At 39.4% G+C, this 17,691-nt stretch overlaps 1 protein-coding gene across 4 annotated transcripts in view; it reads left to right on the plus strand.

Annotated features, from left to right (window-relative positions):
- The window catches only part of sorbs2b (sorbin and SH3 domain containing 2b), a 105,818-nt gene that overhangs the window by 41,289 nt on the left and 46,838 nt on the right, over positions 1 to 17,691 (plus strand). For all 4 annotated transcript variants that reach the window (XM_055888524.1, XM_055888525.1, XM_055888523.1 and 1 more), the window contains 6 exons: positions 8,325 to 8,351; positions 8,546 to 8,670; positions 10,247 to 10,783; positions 11,568 to 11,963; positions 12,996 to 13,137; positions 13,953 to 14,125. In XM_055888524.1, coding sequence (XP_055744499.1) covers positions 8,325 to 8,351; positions 8,546 to 8,670; positions 10,247 to 10,783; positions 11,568 to 11,963; positions 12,996 to 13,137; positions 13,953 to 14,125 — 1,400 coding nt within the window. The remainder of the gene's footprint in view (positions 1 to 8,324; positions 8,352 to 8,545; positions 8,671 to 10,246; positions 10,784 to 11,567; positions 11,964 to 12,995; positions 13,138 to 13,952; positions 14,126 to 17,691) is intronic.

The raw sequence follows: 17,691 nt of genomic DNA on the forward strand, positions 1-17,691 counted from the left end.
CTTCTAAAATACACTGCTAGTTTCTTCTAATATGCACCTCTAGTTTCTTCTAATATGCACCTCTAGTTTCTTCTAATATGCACCTCTAGTTTCTTCAAATATGCACCTCTAGTGTCTTCTAATATGCACCTCTAGTTTCTTCTAATATGCACCTCTAGTTTCTTCTCATATACACCTCTAGTTTCTTCTCATATACACCTCTAGTTTCTTCTAATATACACCTCTAGTTTCTTCTCATATGCACCTCTAGTTTCTTCTAATATACACCTCTAGTTTCTTCTAAAATACACCGCTAGTTTCTTCTAATATGCACCTCTAGTTTCTTCTAATATGCACCTCTAGTTTCTTCTAATATACACCTTAGTTTCTTCTCATATACACCTCTAGTTTCTTCTAATATGCACCTCTAGTTTCTTCTCATATGCACCTCTAGTTTCTTCTCATTTACACCTCTAGTAATATGCACCTCTAGTTTCTTCTCATATACACTTCTAGTTTCTTCTAATATGCACCTCTAGTTTCTTCTAATATGCACCTCTAGTTTCTTCTAATATGCACCTCTAGTTTCTTCTAATATACACCTCTAGTTTCTTCGAAAATACACTGCTAGTTTCTTCCAATATGCACCTCTAGTTTCTTCTAATATACACCTCTAGTTTCTTCTAATATGCACCTCTAATTTCTTCTAATATGCACCTCTAGTTTCTTCTCATATACACCTCTAGTAATATACACCTCTTGTTTCTTCTAAAATATACCTCTAGTTTCTTCTAAAATACACCTCTAGTTTCTTCTAAAATACACCTCTAGTTTCTTCTAATATGCATCTCTAGTTTCTTCTAATATACAGCTTAGTTTCTTCTCATATACAACTCTAGTTTCTTCTAATATGCACCTCTAGTTTCTTCTAATATACACCTCTAGTTTCTTCTAAAATACACTGCTACTTTCTTCCAATATGCACCTCTAGTTTCTTCTAACATACACCTCTAGTTTCTTCTAATATACACCTCTAGTTTCTTCTAAAATACACCGCTAGTTTCTTCTAATATGCACCTCTAGTTTCTTCTAATATGCACCTCTAGTTTCTTCTAATATACACCTCTAGTTTCTTCTAAAATACACTGCTAGTTTCTTCCAATATGCACCTCTAGTTTCTTCTAATATACACCTCTAGTTTCTTCTAATATGCACCTCTAGTTTCTTCTCATATACAACTCTAGTTTCTTCTAATATACACCTCTAGTTTCTTCTCATATGCACCTCTAGTTTCTTCTCATATGCACCTCTAGTTTCTTCTAATATACACCTCTAGTTTCTTCTAATATGCACCTCTAGTTTCTTCTCATTTACACCTCTAGTAATATGCACCTCTAGTTTCTTCTGATATACACCTCTAGTTTCTTCTAATATACACCTCTAGTTTCTTCTAATACACACCTCTAGTTTCTTCTAATTTGCACCTCTATTTTCTTCTAATATGCACCTCTAGTTTCTTCTAATATGCACCTCTAGTTTCTTCTAATAAACACCTCTAGTTTCTTCTAAAATACACCGCTAGTTTCTTCTAATATGCACCTCTAGTTTCTTCTAATATACACCTCTAGTTTCTTCTAATACGCACCTCTAGTTTCTTCTAATTTGCACCTCTAGTTTCTTCTAATATGCACCTCTAGTTTCTTCTCATTTGCACCTCTAGTTTCTTTGAATATGCACCTCTAGTTTCTTCTAATATACACCTCTAGTTTCTTCTAATATACACCTCTAGTTTCTTCTAATATGCACCTCTAGTTTCTTCTAATATACACCTCTAGTTTCTTCTAATATGCACCTCTAGTTTCTTCTAATTTATACCTCTAGTAATATGCACCTCTAGTTTCTTCTGATATACACCTCTAGTTTCTTCTAATATACACCTCTAGTTTCTTCTAATACGCACCTCTAGTTTCTTCTAATTTGCACCTCTAGTTTCTTCTAATATGCACCTCTAGTTTCTTCTAATATGCACCTCTAGTTTCTTCTAATATACACCTCTAGTTTCTTCTAAAATACACCGCTAGTTTCTTCTAATATGCACCTCTAGTTTCTTCTAATATACACCTCTAGTTTCTTCTAATATGCACCTCTAGTTTCTTCTAATATGCACCTCTAGTTTCTTCTAATTTACACCTCTAGTTTCTTCTCATATACACCTCTAGTTTTTTCTAATATGCACCTCTAGTTTCTTCTAATATGCACCTCTAGTTTCTTCTAATATCCACCTCTAGTTTCTTCTAATATGCACCTCTAGTTTCTTCAAATATGCACCTCTAGTGTCTTCTAATATGCACCTCTAGTTTCTTCTAATATGCACCTCTAGTTTCTTCTCATACACACCTCTAGTTTCTTCTCATATACACCTCTAGTTTCTTCTAATATACACCTCTAGTTTCTTCTCATATGCACCTCTAGTTTCTTCTAATATGTACTTCTAGTTTCTTCTAAAATGCACCTCTAGTTTCTTCTAATATACACCTCTAGTTTCTTCTAAAATACACTGCTAGTTTCTTCCAATATGCACCTCTAGTTTCTTCTAATATACACCTCTAGTTTCTTCTAATATACACCTCTAGTTTCTTCTAAAATACACCGCTAGTTTCTTCTAATATGCACCTCTAGTTTCTTCTAATATGCACCTCTAGTTTCTTCTAATATACACCTCTAGTTTCTTCTAAAATACACTGCTAGTTTCTTCCAATATGCACCTCTAGTTTCTTCTAATATACACCTCTAGTTTCTTCTAATATGCACCTCTAGTTTCTTCTCATATACAACTCTAGTTTCTTCTAATATACACCTCTAGTTTCTTCTCATATGCACCTCTAGTTTCTTCTCATATGCACCTCTAGTTTCTTCTAATATACACCTCTAGTTTCTTCTAATATGCACCTCTAGTTTCTTCTCATTTACACCTCTAGTAATATGCACCTCTAGTTTCTTCTGATATACACCTCTAGTTTCTTCTAATATACACCTCTAGTTTCTTCTAATACGCACCTCTAGTTTCTTCTAATTTGCACCTCTAGTATCTTCTAATATGCACCTCTAGTTTCTTCTAATATGCACCTCTAGTTTCTTCTAATAAACACCTCTAGTTTCTTCTAAAATACACCGCTAGTTTCTTCTAATATGCACCTCTAGTTTCTTCTAATATACACCTCTAGTTTCTTCTAATACGCACCTCTAGTTTCTTCTAATTTGCACCTCTAGTTTCTTCTAATATGCACCTCTAGTTTCTTCTCATTTGCACCTCTAGTTTCTTTGAATATGCACCTCTAGTTTCTTCTAATATACACCTCTAGTTTCTTCTAATATACACCTCTAGTTTCTTCTAATATGCACCTCTAGTTTCTTCTAATATACACCTCTAGTTTCTTCTAATATGCACCTCTAGTTTCTTCTAATTTATACCTCTAGTAATATGCACCTCTAGTTTCTTCTGATATACACCTCTAGTTTCTTCTAATATACACCTCTAGTTTCTTCTAATACGCACCTCTAGTTTCTTCTAATTTGCACCTCTAGTTTCTTCTAATATGCACCTCTAGTTTCTTCTAATATGCACCTCTAGTTTCTTCTAATATACACCTCTAGTTTCTTCTAAAATACACCGCTAGTTTCTTCTAATATGCACCTCTAGTTTCTTCTAATATACACCTCTAGTTTCTTCTAATATGCACCTCTAGTTTCTTCTAATATGCACCTCTAGTTTCTTCTAATTTACACCTCTAGTTTCTTCTCATTTACACCTCTAGTTTTTTCTAATATGCACCTCTAGTTTCTTCTAATATGCACCTCTAGTTTCTTCTAATATGCACCTCTAGTTTCTTCTAATATGCACCTCTAGTTTCTTCAAATATGCACCTCTAGTGTCTTCTAATATGCACCTCTAGTTTCTTCTAATATGCACCTCTAGTTTCTTCTCATATACACCTCTAGTTTCTTCTCATATACACCTCTAGTTTCTTCTAATATACACCTCTAGTTTCTTCTCATATGCACCTCTAGTTTCTTCTAATATGTACCTCTAGTTTCTTCTAATATGCACCTCTAGTTTCTTCTAATATACACCTCTAGTTTCTTCTAAAATACACCGCTAGTTTCTTCTAATATGCACCTCTAGTTTCTTCTAATATGCACCTCTAGTTTCTTCTAATATACACCTTAGTTTCTTCTCATATACACCTCTAGTTTCTTCTAATATGCACCTCTAGTTTCTTCTCATATGCACCTCTAGTTTCTTCTCATTTACACCTCTAGTAATATGCACCTCTAGTTTCTTCTCATATACACTTCTAGTTTCTTCTAATATGCACCTCTAGTTTCTTCTAATATGCACCTCTAGTTTCTTCTAATATGCACCTCTAGTTTCTTCTAATATACACCTCTAGTTTCTTCGAAAATACACTGCTAGTTTCTTCCAATATGCACCTCTAGTTTCTTCTAATATACACCTCTTGTTTCTTCTAATATGCACCTCTAATTTCTTCTAATATGCACCTCTAGTTTCTTCTCATATACACCTCTAGTAATATACACCTCTTGTTTCTTCTAAAATATACCTCTAGTTTCTTCTAAAATACACCTCTAGTTTCTTCTAAAATACACCTCTAGTTTCTTCTAATATGCATCTCTAGTTTCTTCTAATATACAGCTTAGTTTCTTCTCATATACAACTCTAGTTTCTTCTAATATGCATCTCTAGTTTCTTCTCATATGCACCTCTAGTTTCTTCTCATATGCACCTATAGTTTCTTCTCATATGCACCTCTAGTTTCTTCTCATTTGCACCTCTAGTTTCTTCTCATTTGCACCTCTAGTTTCTTCGAATATGCACCTCTAGTTTCTTCTAATATACACCTCTAGTTTCTTCTAATATACACCTCTAGTTTCTTCTAATATGCACCTCTAGTTCTAATATACACCTCTAGTTTCTTCTAATATGCACCTCTAGTTTCTTCTCATTTACACCTCTAGTAATATGCACCTCTAGTTTCTTCTCATATACACCTCTAGTTTCTTCTAATATACACCTCTAGTTTCTTCTAATACGCACCTCTAGTTTCTTCTAATTTGCACCTCTAGTTTCTTCTAATATGCACCTCTAGTTTCTTCTAATATGCAACTCTAGTTTCCTCTAATATTCACCTCTAGTTTCTTCTAAAATACACCCCTAGTTTCTTCTAATATGCACCTCTAGTTTCTTCTAATATACACCTCTAGTTTCTTCTAATACGCACCTCTAGTTTCTTCTAATTTGCACCTCTAGTTTCTTCTAATATGCACCTCTAGTTTCTTCTCATTTGCACCTCTAGTTTCTTCGAATATGCACCTCTAGTTTCTTCTGATATACACCTCTAGTTTCTTCTAATATACACCTCTAGTTTCTTCTAATATGCACCTCTAGTTTCTTCTAATATACACCTCTAGTTTCTTCTAATATGCACCTCTAGTTTCTTCTCATTTACACCTCTAGTAATATGCACCTCTAGTTTCTTCTGATATACACCTCTAGTTTCTTCTAATACGCACCTCTAGTTTCTTCTAATACGCACCTCTAGTTTCTTCTAATTTGCACCTCTAGTTTCTTCTAATATGCACCTCTAGTTTCTTCTAATATGCACCTCTAGTTTCTTCAAATATGCACCTCTAGTTTCTTCTAAAATACACCGCTAGTTTCTTCTAATATGCACCTCTAGTTTCTTCTAATATACACCTCTAGTTTCTTCTAATTTGCACCTCTAGTTTCTTCTAATATGCACCTCTAGTTTCTTCTAATATGCACCTCTAGTTTCTTCTAATATACACCTCTAGTTTCTTCTAAAATACACTGCTAGTTTCTTCCAATATGCACCTCTAGTTTCTTCTAATATACACCTCTAGTTTCTTCTAATATGCACCTCTAGTTTCTTCTAATATGCACCTCTAGTTTCTTCTCATATACACCTCTAGTAATATACACCTCTAGTTTCTTCTAAAATATACCTCTAGTTTCTTCTAAAATACACCTCTAGTTTCTTCTAAAATACACCTCTAGTTTCTTCTAATATGCATCTCTAGTGTCTTCTAATTTGCACCTTAGTTTCTTCTCATATACAACTCTAGTTTCTTCTAATATGCACCTCTAGTTTCTTCTCATATGCACCTCTAGTTTCTTCTCATATGGACCTCTAGTTTCTTCTCATATGCACCTCTAGTTTCTTCTCATTTGCACCTCTAGTTTCTTCTCATTTGCACCTCTAGTTTCTTCGAATATGCACCTCTAGTTTCTTCTAATATACACCTCTAGTTTCTTCTAATATACACCTCTAGTTTCTTCTAATATGCACCTCTAGTTTTTCTAATATACACCTCTAGTTTCTTCTAATATGCACCTCTAGTTTCTTCTCATTTACACCTCTACTAATATGCACCTCTAGTTTCTTCTAATATGCACCTCTAGTTTCTTCTAATATGCACCTCTAGTTTCTTCTAATACGCACCTCTAGTTTCTTCTAATTTGCACCTCTAGTTTTTTCTAATATGCACCTCTAGTTTCTTCTAATATGCACCTCTAGTTTCTTCTAATATACACCTCTAGTTTCTTCTAAAATACACCACTAGTTTCTTCTAATATGCACCTCTAGTTTCTTCTAATATACACCTCTAGTTTCTTCTAATATGCACCTCTAGTTTCTTCTAATATGCACCTCTAGTTTCTTCTCATTTACACCTCTAGTTTCTTCTCATATACACCTAGTTTTTTCTAATATGCACCTCTAGTTTCTTCTAATATGCACCTCTAGTTTCTTCTAATATGCACCTCTATTTTCTTCTAATATGCACCTCCAGTTTCTTCAAATATGCACCTCTAGTTTCTTCTAATATGCACCTCTAGTTTCTTCTAATATGCACCTCTAGTTTCTTCTAATATACACCTCTAGTTTCTTCTAATATACACCTCTAGTTTCTTCTAATATGCACCTCTAGTTTCTTCTAATATACACCTCTAGTTTCTTCTAATATGCACCTCTAGTTTCTTCTCATTTACACCTCTACTAATATGCACCTCTAGTTTCTTCTGATATACACCTCTAGTTTCTTCTAATATACACCTCTAGTTTCTTCTAATACGCACCTCTAGTTTCTTCTAATTTGCACCTCTAGTTTTTTCTAATATGCACCTCTAGTTTCTTCTAATATGCACCTCTAGTTTCTTCTAATATACACCTCTAGTTTCTTCTAAAATACACCGCTAGTTTCTTCTAATATGCACCTCTAGTTTCTTCTAATATACACCTCTAGTTTCTTCTAATATGCACCTCTAGTTTCTTCTAATATGCACCTCTAGTTTCTTCTAATATGCACCTCTAGTTTCTTCTAATATGCACCTCTAGTTTCTTCAAATATGCACCTCTAGTTTCTTCTAATATGCACCTCTAGTTTCTTCTCATATACACCTCTAGTTTCTTCTCATATACACCTCTAGTTTCTTCTAATATGCACCTCTAGTTTCTTCTAATATGCACCTCTAGTTTCTTCTCATTTACACCTCTAGTTTCTTCTAAAATAATAATACCATTTGAAAATGCCCGCATTCCAAATTCAATATTCCTCCCATCTGGATGTCTTCTTCTCGTCAAAATTCACAGCCTTTCCATCCTTCGTCTTCTCTCTCTCTCTCTCTCTCTCTCTCTCTCTCTCTCTCTCTCTCTCTCTCTCTCTCTCTCTCTCTCTCTCTCTCTCTCTCAAGCAGCAGTCATGTTGATTACAGACAATGTCTCTTCAACTTTTTAACCTAGTTGTGCCAGTACCATAGTAACAATTGTGTACTTATTCTCAGCCTAGTTTCCTCTGGAGCATGACCTCTTTTTAACCCGTGACCTTACCCAAACATAGAGCCATTGTTTGATAATTCCATGGATTGCAAGGTACCACAGTGTTAGGTTAAGAGTTTAGGATCTGGCTAAACAGACAGTTTCTTTTCACGGTGCTGTTAGGACTTGCTTTCTGTTATGAGTGCTGCTGCTTTGATCTCTGTTGTTTTTTGTGTCCCTTCTTCATCACCCTCCATATCAGCTTCTTCATCACCCTCTACTCTCTGATCCATGGGGCTTTAAGTGGATGTGTTCATTCTCTAGCTTGTTATACATGAGGCTAGGTGAAGTTATATCAGTCATCATATTTGATGTTTTTCTTGGCACGTTTTAATTCGTTCCTGCCTTGAGGAAGATATATTACTAAAATTATTTAATCAGTTCCATCACACACATGAAATACCATCTTTTTTTATTTCTTCCATCTAGGTAATGAGTCTCACCTGTCAGATTCAGGTAAGGACTCCATTATTCATTATTTAATGATTTGTCATGACTTGACTTGATTTGTGAAATCCTCAGGATAGAGCTACAGCGGGATCAAATAACTAATATTTGTCCAGTTACCATGGCTACAAAAAGCAGGAAAAGGCACAGGGCGGTAGGGAAGCGGACACTCACATGCTCTTTGTTCTGTGATTGGCTGTTAGATGTGTGGCAGTCATACAGCGCCACGGAGAGCCTGAGGAACGGCGACGTCACCACTTCCTCCCTGGCCGCCAAAGGCTTCAGGAGCGTCAGGCCCAATCTACAGGACAAGAGGTCTCCCACACCAGTGAGTCTTGTGGCTGGGGTTCAGTGTTTGTTTACACCACAGTTGTTTCCCTCCCAGCACGGCTGTCTCCTGTTTCATGTCTCCCGTCTCCTGTCCCTGCCTGGCCTTTTCCTTCAACAGGAAATGGAAATGGAAACGCCCCTGGTCTCCGGACTGCGTTTGAAATAGCACCCTACCTATAGTGCACTACTCTAGTAATGCACTGTATAGGGAATAGTAGTGCACTGTATAGGGAATAGTAGTGCAGTGTATAGGGAATAGTAGTGCACTGTATAGGGAATAGTAGTGCACTGTATTTTGAATAGTCGTGCACTGTATAATAAATAGTTGTGCACTGTATAGGGAATAGTAGTGCACTGTATAGGGAATAGTAGTGCACTGTATAGAGAATAGTAATGCACTGTATAGGGAATAGTAGTGCACTGTATGGGGAATAGTAGTGCACTGTATAGGGAATAGTAGTGCACTGTATTTGGAATAGTAGTGCAGTGTATTGGGAATAGTAGTGCACTGTATAGGGAATAGTAGTGCAGTGTATAGGGAATAGTAGTGCAGTGTATAGGGAATAGTAGTGCATTGTATAGGGAATAGTAGTGCAGTGTATAGGGAATAGATAGTGCACTGTATAGGGAATAGTAGTGCACTGTATAGGGCATAGTTGTGCACTGTATAGGGAATTTGTAAGTCGCTCTGGATAAGAGCGTCTGCTAAATGACTTAAATGTAATGTAAATGTAATAGTCGTGCACTGTATAGGGAATAGTAGTGCACTGTATAGGGAATAGTAGTGCACTGTATGGGGAATAGTAGTGCACTGTATAGGGAATAGGGTGCCATTTGGGACGCATCCCTGGTTAATTAATGGTTTAACTCAACAGCTGACGTCATTCATTGATCTCCTTGAAGAACCTTGAGTCTTTTTCGTATGTGTTGTACTGGTTGTTATGTGTTGCACTGGTTGTTATTTGTTGTACTGGTTGTTATGTGTTGTACTGGTTGTTATGTGTTGTACTGGTTGTTATGTGTTGTACTGGTTGTTATGTGTTGTACTGGTTGTTATGTGTTGTACTGGTTGTTATGTGTTGTACTGGTTGTTATGTGTTGTACTGGTTGTTATGTGTTGTGCTGGTTTTTGTCAGTACTGATATTATTTTGCTGAGCTTGAATTATCTACAGAGGCATCAGAAAGGCTCTGAGGGGCCCTTGATAAAAGGTTCTGTTTTATCTGGAAGCTGTTGTGTATTCTGTACTGCCTGGTGCTTTTAGCTGGTCAAGGCCAGTCTTCGCTGCTAAACTGAGCTAGTTTTTGTTTACAAAACCACTCTTTCAAATGGACTACTTGTTGACATTTATATAACCACCCAACCTATTATGGTTAGAGAGAAGGTTTGCTGCCATAAAAAACATTCTGACTCAGATCGGTGAAAAAAAAACGTTTTCTTTATAGAAACACTGATAGCCACAGTACAGGTATTATTTGTCTCAACAGAAGACATTACAATGCCTTTAATAATGTATTTGTATGTTGTTGTCTGTCTCTCTTCTGTGAATGTTTTGGAATGCCTTGGCTGAGTAAGGCCCCACCTCCTCCCAGTCATAGCTCTCACCTGAGCCCTGTTGGCAGTTACCCCTCATCCTACAGCCCTCCTCTGCCTGGCCCTGGTGAATGTTCCTCTAGCTCACTGGTCCTTAGGCACCGGTCCCACTCCTCAGGAACCATGTCCTCCTATTCACACTACCCAGAGAACACCTCTCTCAACCCCAACACCAGGTTAACTGTACCAAGCACCAGTAGCTCCTCCCAATCTGTCTACAGTCAACCACAGGGATCCGGCATGGTCTCCCCAAGACTAACCCCGTTGCAAGTTACTAAGAGCCCTTACACCCCTGGTACATACCCCCACCATGAGCCTGTCCTTAAAGACAAGCCACCCCTCCCCCAGAGAGAGAGACACACCTCCTCCCTGTCTATCCGCATCACCCCACCCACTCCCCTGGTGGTCACAGTGCCCCTGCTCTGCCAGTACACCCTCCCCTCAGCAGGGCCCCCGTGGACAGGACCCCAGGACACAGGGATGGCTCTCCTGCTCTCGCCCCCTGCAGGCCGACAAGTGGTATAAACCTTTTCTAGTTTTTACTGACTGAACCATCCCATTTTCCTCTAATGCTCTCTCACTCACAACCATGCAACGTTCCAGTACCAGACACTCTTCACCAGTCAGTAGCTCATCCTAGCTAGTTCCAGCACTGGACTTTTTGTGTCTGACAAGTAGTTTATCATGTCTACCCTGGAGCACACTGAGGTTTGAATAGCTCGTTAGCGAGTTTCCAATTTCATAGTGATTATGGTAATTAGACCTGATGCAATAGCGCCTTTTAAAACTATGGATTTATTTATGATAAGCCTTAGGAAATTGCAAATAAATGATTTGCATGTCTGTGTCTGAGACCTAGTCCTTGCATTAATGCACCATTATTATATGTCTGCAGCAAAGGGTTTTGTAGGAAACCAAATGTGTTGTATTGTTGTTATTACAACTGGATCGGTTCCCCAACATTAGATTTGAACTCAAACTAACTAGGAGACAGCACCTTTCCTTCCTCTCTCAGGAACCAGAGCTCCACCTGGCTTTACTCAAACATAACCTCTTCTCTCTTCACCTCCTATCGCCTATCTCTCTCAGGAACCAGAGCTCCACCTGGCTTTACTCAAACATAACCTCTTCTCTCTTCACTTCCTATCTCCTATCTCTCTCAGGAACCAGAGCTCCACCTGGCTTTACTCAAACACCTCTTTTCTCTCTCTTCACCTCCTATCTGACTCTACGAGCCGTCACTGCAGTGCGTGTGCTATGTTTCACTCTAAAGTCTTTTCTCCACGTTCAACTCTAACTTCAGGTCCCTCCGAGACCACCACACAGAAAGACATCTCCTGAACCGACACTGCCAGCCTACCAGCCCCCCCTAAACAGGCCCTTTCATATCCGTCTCTCATCTGATCCCTCAAAGTCCCCCAGCCTCCCTCCACCAGTCCCAGTGGGTCCCCGGACCCACTCCCTGCCCCCCCAGGGCCCCTCCACCCCCGAGCCCAGCCAGAGCGGGGCCAGCTCGGTCCTCAGCTGCTCCTACAGTGATTTGTCCACTGCCGTTCTGGAGGAAGAGTTGCAGCACTGTGCCCTGCTGTGTGCCACCGACAGGAGTTCTCAAACGCCCTCGCCCACCCTCAGCCAGACGTCGGCCATCACCGACGACACTGCGCTCACTGCCACTACCTACACCATCGCCGTCGCTAATGTAACTATTCACCTGCTATCTACCTGACCTGACCTCACCCCTCTCCCTGCAACCTCTCCTCCCTGACCGTTTCAAATCTTTCTTCTGAAACGGGCCTGAGTTTAGTCCTGAGACACTAACCAGACTCCATCCTCTTGGGATGATTGGTTGATATTCTCTCCCCTCTTCACCTGATGTGAACTGTTGTGCCTCTCCATCCTAAACAGCAGCTAAACAGCTCCTCTGTTTTGTGTTACTGTGCTTAATGCTCTCGCAGGTTAACGACTAATGACATGAGTTCCACAGCTTCTCTCGACTTACTATAATTGTTAAAAGTTTTAACACAATATCTGAATGTGCCAGACATTATGGGTTCATATCATGGTTTTATTATGTCCCATTATGTTACATCTTCCCTTATTTGACCTTACCCAACAGTTACAGTAGGTGAAAAACAAGTCAACTACAGTGTAACTAAACCATGGTTACACCAGCCTTGTTCCTTTTAATCAATCCAGAGCTTGTGTTTTAACCCAACCCAGTGATTTTCAGTGAACTTCCCTTCTGAAAACCTTGTCAATTCCATGTTTGTGGTGGTTATTCTATTGTCCCTTTACAGTGTTGGTAGCATTTTTAATGCTGCCTTTTTTCTAATCAATTTGACAGATAACCAAACACTGTTTGTCCATGACAGATTCTCTGTCCCTGACTTCTTAAACGGCGATGAATTTCAGTCTCTTCATTCCTTTCTTTCTTTGTCTGTTTACTGAGCTACTGGTGATGATTCTATTGTATATTCATTCTCTCTCTCTCTCTCTCTCTCTCTCTCTCTCTCTCTCTCTCTCTCTCTCTCGCACTCGCTCTCTCTCTCTCTCTCGCACTCTCTCTCTGTCTCTGTCTCTCTCTCTCTCTCTCTCTCTCGCACTCTCTCTCTGTCTCCGTCTCTCTCTCTCTCTCTCTCGCACTCTCTCTCTCTCTCTGTCTCCGTCTCTCTCTCTCTCTCTCTCTCTCTCTCTCTCTCTCTCTCTCTCTCGCTATCTCTGTGTCTCTCAGAACTACATGGCAGTGAATGGGAATGGCGGGATCACGGGCAGCTCCTACAGTCACCTCCAGAGGTCCTTCTCCCCCATGTCCTACCCCCCTCCTCCCCCACTCAGCCCCAGCCTTGGCCACTTAACACAGGCCAGGAGTGCAGGTGAGTACTGCTTGATAGCTCTATCAGTTTACTTCCCTTCTTGAAACCTGCTGTAAATCAGTGATCGACTTAGAAACACACAGACACACACACAGACACACACACTCTCAAATTAACTCTCCAAGGTCATTTGCCCCTTGGCAAAAGAGCTTCAGTCGACAGTGCAGCAGAGTGTAGCCTGTGCAGGCGCTAGTAAGTTTACAGCCTCTCACTCACTCCCATTGCTAACTGAGTGTGTCAGTCCTGCTAGCGCTCCCATGCACTAATAGAGCTCTAACTAGAGAAGAATCACAGCCTGACGCTAGCTGGAGTGTCTAGTATGAGGTAGAGAGCGAAGGTGAAGAGGGGAAGAGAGAAGAGAGGTGGTGTGTGCTCCTTCGTCTGCGTCCAGTGATCTCTGAAATCCCAGTGGCCAAGTGACACAGATTAAAGCTCTAATCTGAGGGAGGGGATTAGAGTGGCTGAGACCAGGCTCTCTCTTGTTTTTGTCCTATCTTTCTTTCTCTCTTCACTATTATAGTCTCCTGGGAAGGATCTAGTTCAGCATGTTTCTAATCACTATAGGTCTGAGAAGAAATAAGATATGTGTTTTCCTCTATGTGTGTGGAGAGGAGGTTTACCTTTACCAGAGAGTTGTTGGTTTACCTTTACTCACCAGTGTTTACTGTTTACCAACCTCGCTCTCTGGGACCCTGTCTGTCTGTGAGGTGACCTGGTCTGCAATAGTGTACAGTAGGCGTGGTTTGTCTCTTCTTTCCCACTCCTCCCTCCTCCTCACCGTCTCTCTCCTTCCCCATGGCTCTCCTGTCTGGCAGAGGTCCGCTCCCCAGGCTACCCCCGTATGAGCCGCCCGCCCCCCGCCACCCCAGCAGAGGAGGAGTACCAGGAGGTACCAGGAGCCCCAAGGGGAGGCGAGGGGGGGAAAGCCCCTCACCACGCAGGCATCGGCCCTGTGGATGAGTCTGACATCCCCATCGCCATCAGAACGGTGAGTTGACAAAGACTGTGTCCCAAATGGAACCCTATATAGAGAATAAGATATATAGGGAATAGGATATATAGGAAATAGGTTAAATAGGGAATAGTCTATATAGGGAATAGGATATATAGGGAATAGGCTATATAGCGAATAGGCTATATAGGGAATAGGATATATAGGGAATAGGCTATATAGGGAATAGGATATATAGGGAATAAGTTAAATAAGGAATAGGTTAAGTAGGAAATAAGCTATATAGGGAATAGGCTATATAGGGAATAGGATATATAGGGAATAGGCTATATAGGTAATAGTCTATGTAGGGAATAGGCTATATAGGATATATAGGGAATAGCATATATAGGGAATAGGATATATAGGGAATAGGCTATATAGGATATATATGGAATAGGATATATAGGCAATATGATGTATAAGTAATAGGCTATATAGGTAATAGGCTATATAGGTAATAGGCTATATATGATATATAGGGAATGGGCTATATAGGTAATAGGCTATATAGGGAATAGGATGTAATGTATAGGTAATAGGCTATATAGGGAATAGGATATATAGGTAATAGGATATATAGGTAATAGGCTATATAGGGAATAGGATATATAGGTAATAGGCTATCTAGGGAATATGATATATATGATATATAGGGAATGGGCTATATAGGTAATAGGCTATATAGGGAATAGGCTATATAGGGAATAGGTTGTATAGGTAATAGGCTATATAGGGAATAGGATATATAGGTAATAGGATATATAGGTAATAGGCTATATAGGGAATAGGATATATAGGTAATAGGCTATCTAGGGAATATGATATATATGATATATAGGGAATGGGCTATATAGGTAATAGGCTATATAGGGAATAGGCTATATAGGGAATAGGATGTATAGGTAATAGGCTATATAGGGAATAGGATATATAGGTAATAGGCTATATAGGTAATAGGCTATATAGGGAATAGGATATATAGGGAATAGGCTATCTAGGGAATATGATATATAGGTAATAGGCTATATAGGGAATAGGATATATAGGTAATATGCTATATAGGGAATAGGCTATATAGGTAATAGGCTATATAGGATGTATAAGGAATAGGATGTATAGGGAATAGTACCAGGAGCCCCAAGGGGAGGCGAGGGGGGGAAAGCCCCTCACCACGCAGGCATCGGCCCTGTGGATGAGTCTGGCATCCCCATCGCCATCAGAACGGTGAGTTGACAAAGACTGTGTCCCAAATGGAACCCTATATAGAGAATAAGATATATAGGGAATATGATATATGGGGAATATGATATATAGGGAATAGGCTAAATAAGGAATAGGATATATAGGGAATAGGCAAAATAGGGAATAGGATATATAGGGAATAGGCTATATAGGGAATAGGCTATATAGGGGATAGGATATATTTTGAATAGGATATATAGGGAATCTGCTAAATAGGCTAAATAGGGAATAGGCTAAATAGGGACTAGGCTATATAGGGAATAGGCAAAATAGGGAATAGGATATATATGGAATAGGCAAAATAGGGAATAGGATATATAGGGAATAGGCAAAAGAGGGAATAGGATATATAGGGAATAGGCTATATAGGGGATAGGATATATAGGGAATAGGCTATATAGGGGATAGGATATATATTGAATAGGATATTTAGGGAATCTGCTAAATAGGCTAAATAGGGAATAGGCTAAATAGGGACTAGGCTATATAGGGAATAGGCTATATAGGAAATATGCTAAATAGGGAATAGGCCATATAGGGAAGAAGGCCATATAGGGAATGGGCATATAGGATATACATGGAATAGGGTATATAGGGAATATGGTGCCATTTGGGACACACAGAGTATACTGCTACTATACTGGAGCATAGGGCTTACCTCTATTTCATACCAGGGTTCACAAGGTACTTGAGGTGCTTAAAGTACTTGCATTTGGCACTCTGCAATTCAAGTACTGGAATACCTTGAAAATCAGACGTTTTCTCAAGTTGATACTGGAAAAGTACTTGAATTAAAATAAGAGGAGAACAGAAAATGATCAAATATGTTAATATGAAAAACATTACAAAAATGTATTGGTCTTCCCAATACATTTCCAGGCAGACTACAGAGTATTATTTCCTCACGTTTTTTGTGCTGTGTTTGCCAGGGGAGCTCGCTCATTCCACCCACACTGCCACTCAGCCAGGCAGGTACAGAACTGACTGATTAGGCGCCACCAAACATCACATTGATAGCTAAAATGCCAGGCAAATGTAGATACAAGCCTGCCTGGCATGATATTGATCTTTATGAATGGGTTTTGCCAGACCCAGCCTGGGATGTAGTGGAGGATAAACACACCTTTTTATTTGTGAAATAGCGTTTACGCGCCTTTTTATTTTGTTAATTATAATTTACTCACTTATTATTATTATTATTGCTCAACGCTCAGAAGGCTTCTTAATCTGAGTTCTAATCGTTGATCAATGCTCAGAATGCTTCTTAATCTGAGTTCTAATCGTTGATCAATGCTCAGAAGGCTTCTTGATCTGAGTTCTAATCGTTGATCAATGCTCAGAAGGCTTCTTGATCTGAGTTCTAATCGTTGATCAACGCTCAGAAGGCTTCTTGATCTGAGTTCTAATCGTTGATCAACGCTCAGAAGGCTTCTTGATCTGAGTTCTAATCGTTGATCAACGCTGTCAGAAGGCTTCTTGACCTGCTCATTATGTTCGCCTGCTCCCCCGGATTTGCCTTGTTAGCAGCGCATTCATTCACCACTCTGTCCAATGGGAAACTCCGCACACGACATAGACCGAGAGGTGAAACGAACTACCTCAATCCAGACCTATAGTGGAAAATAGCAGAGAGACGCCGCTGACAATGGGAATTCTTTTAACATCCCTCGACTCCTGCCGTGTCAACAGACATCCTCCAAACAACCCCCCCCCGACTCTCGGAGAATGAGTGTACAACCGGTAAATAGTCACTGATATTTCAGTCAGATGTCTAGCTAGCTAGATAGCTCAAGGGCTCTGGCTATAAGCCAGGTAGCTAGCTATAACTAAGTGGCTAGAAGGATGAAGTTAGAAGCTAACGTTGAACGGAATCTGACCTCAGCAGACCTAAGCAGGAGCAATTGACTGAAATTAAGGTAGCTATAATCAAAAGAGTTCTCATAACAAAATACCTTTTCTTTATGGAGAGTAGTGAGATAGACAATGGTGAGTCAGGCTGCAATGAAAGAGGCTAAGGAGATACACAGAGAGGTGAAGCATTGAAGCAAGCAGGGAGAGATGTTAGTAGTACAGTGGTTCCCAAACTTGGGGTCCGAGACTGATGTGGGATCCCCTAAAATGTAAATAGGGTCCCCTGAGAGAGTCTTTAATCTTATCAAACACATTTATAACTTGTTTCTCTTCAAATGGGTATAGAATACAACATTTTAGAATCAACTAAGGGCCTTTTACTCTGACGGAATTCACTTTCATGTCATTATGTGTTGGGACAGCCTGTGGGACCAATAATTTTGTGAAATATGAAGACAATTTCAATA

This window comes from Salvelinus fontinalis, chromosome 29 (assembly GCF_029448725.1).
Source record: "Salvelinus fontinalis isolate EN_2023a chromosome 29, ASM2944872v1, whole genome shotgun sequence".
Lineage (NCBI taxonomy): Eukaryota > Metazoa > Chordata > Actinopteri > Salmoniformes > Salmonidae > Salvelinus > Salvelinus fontinalis.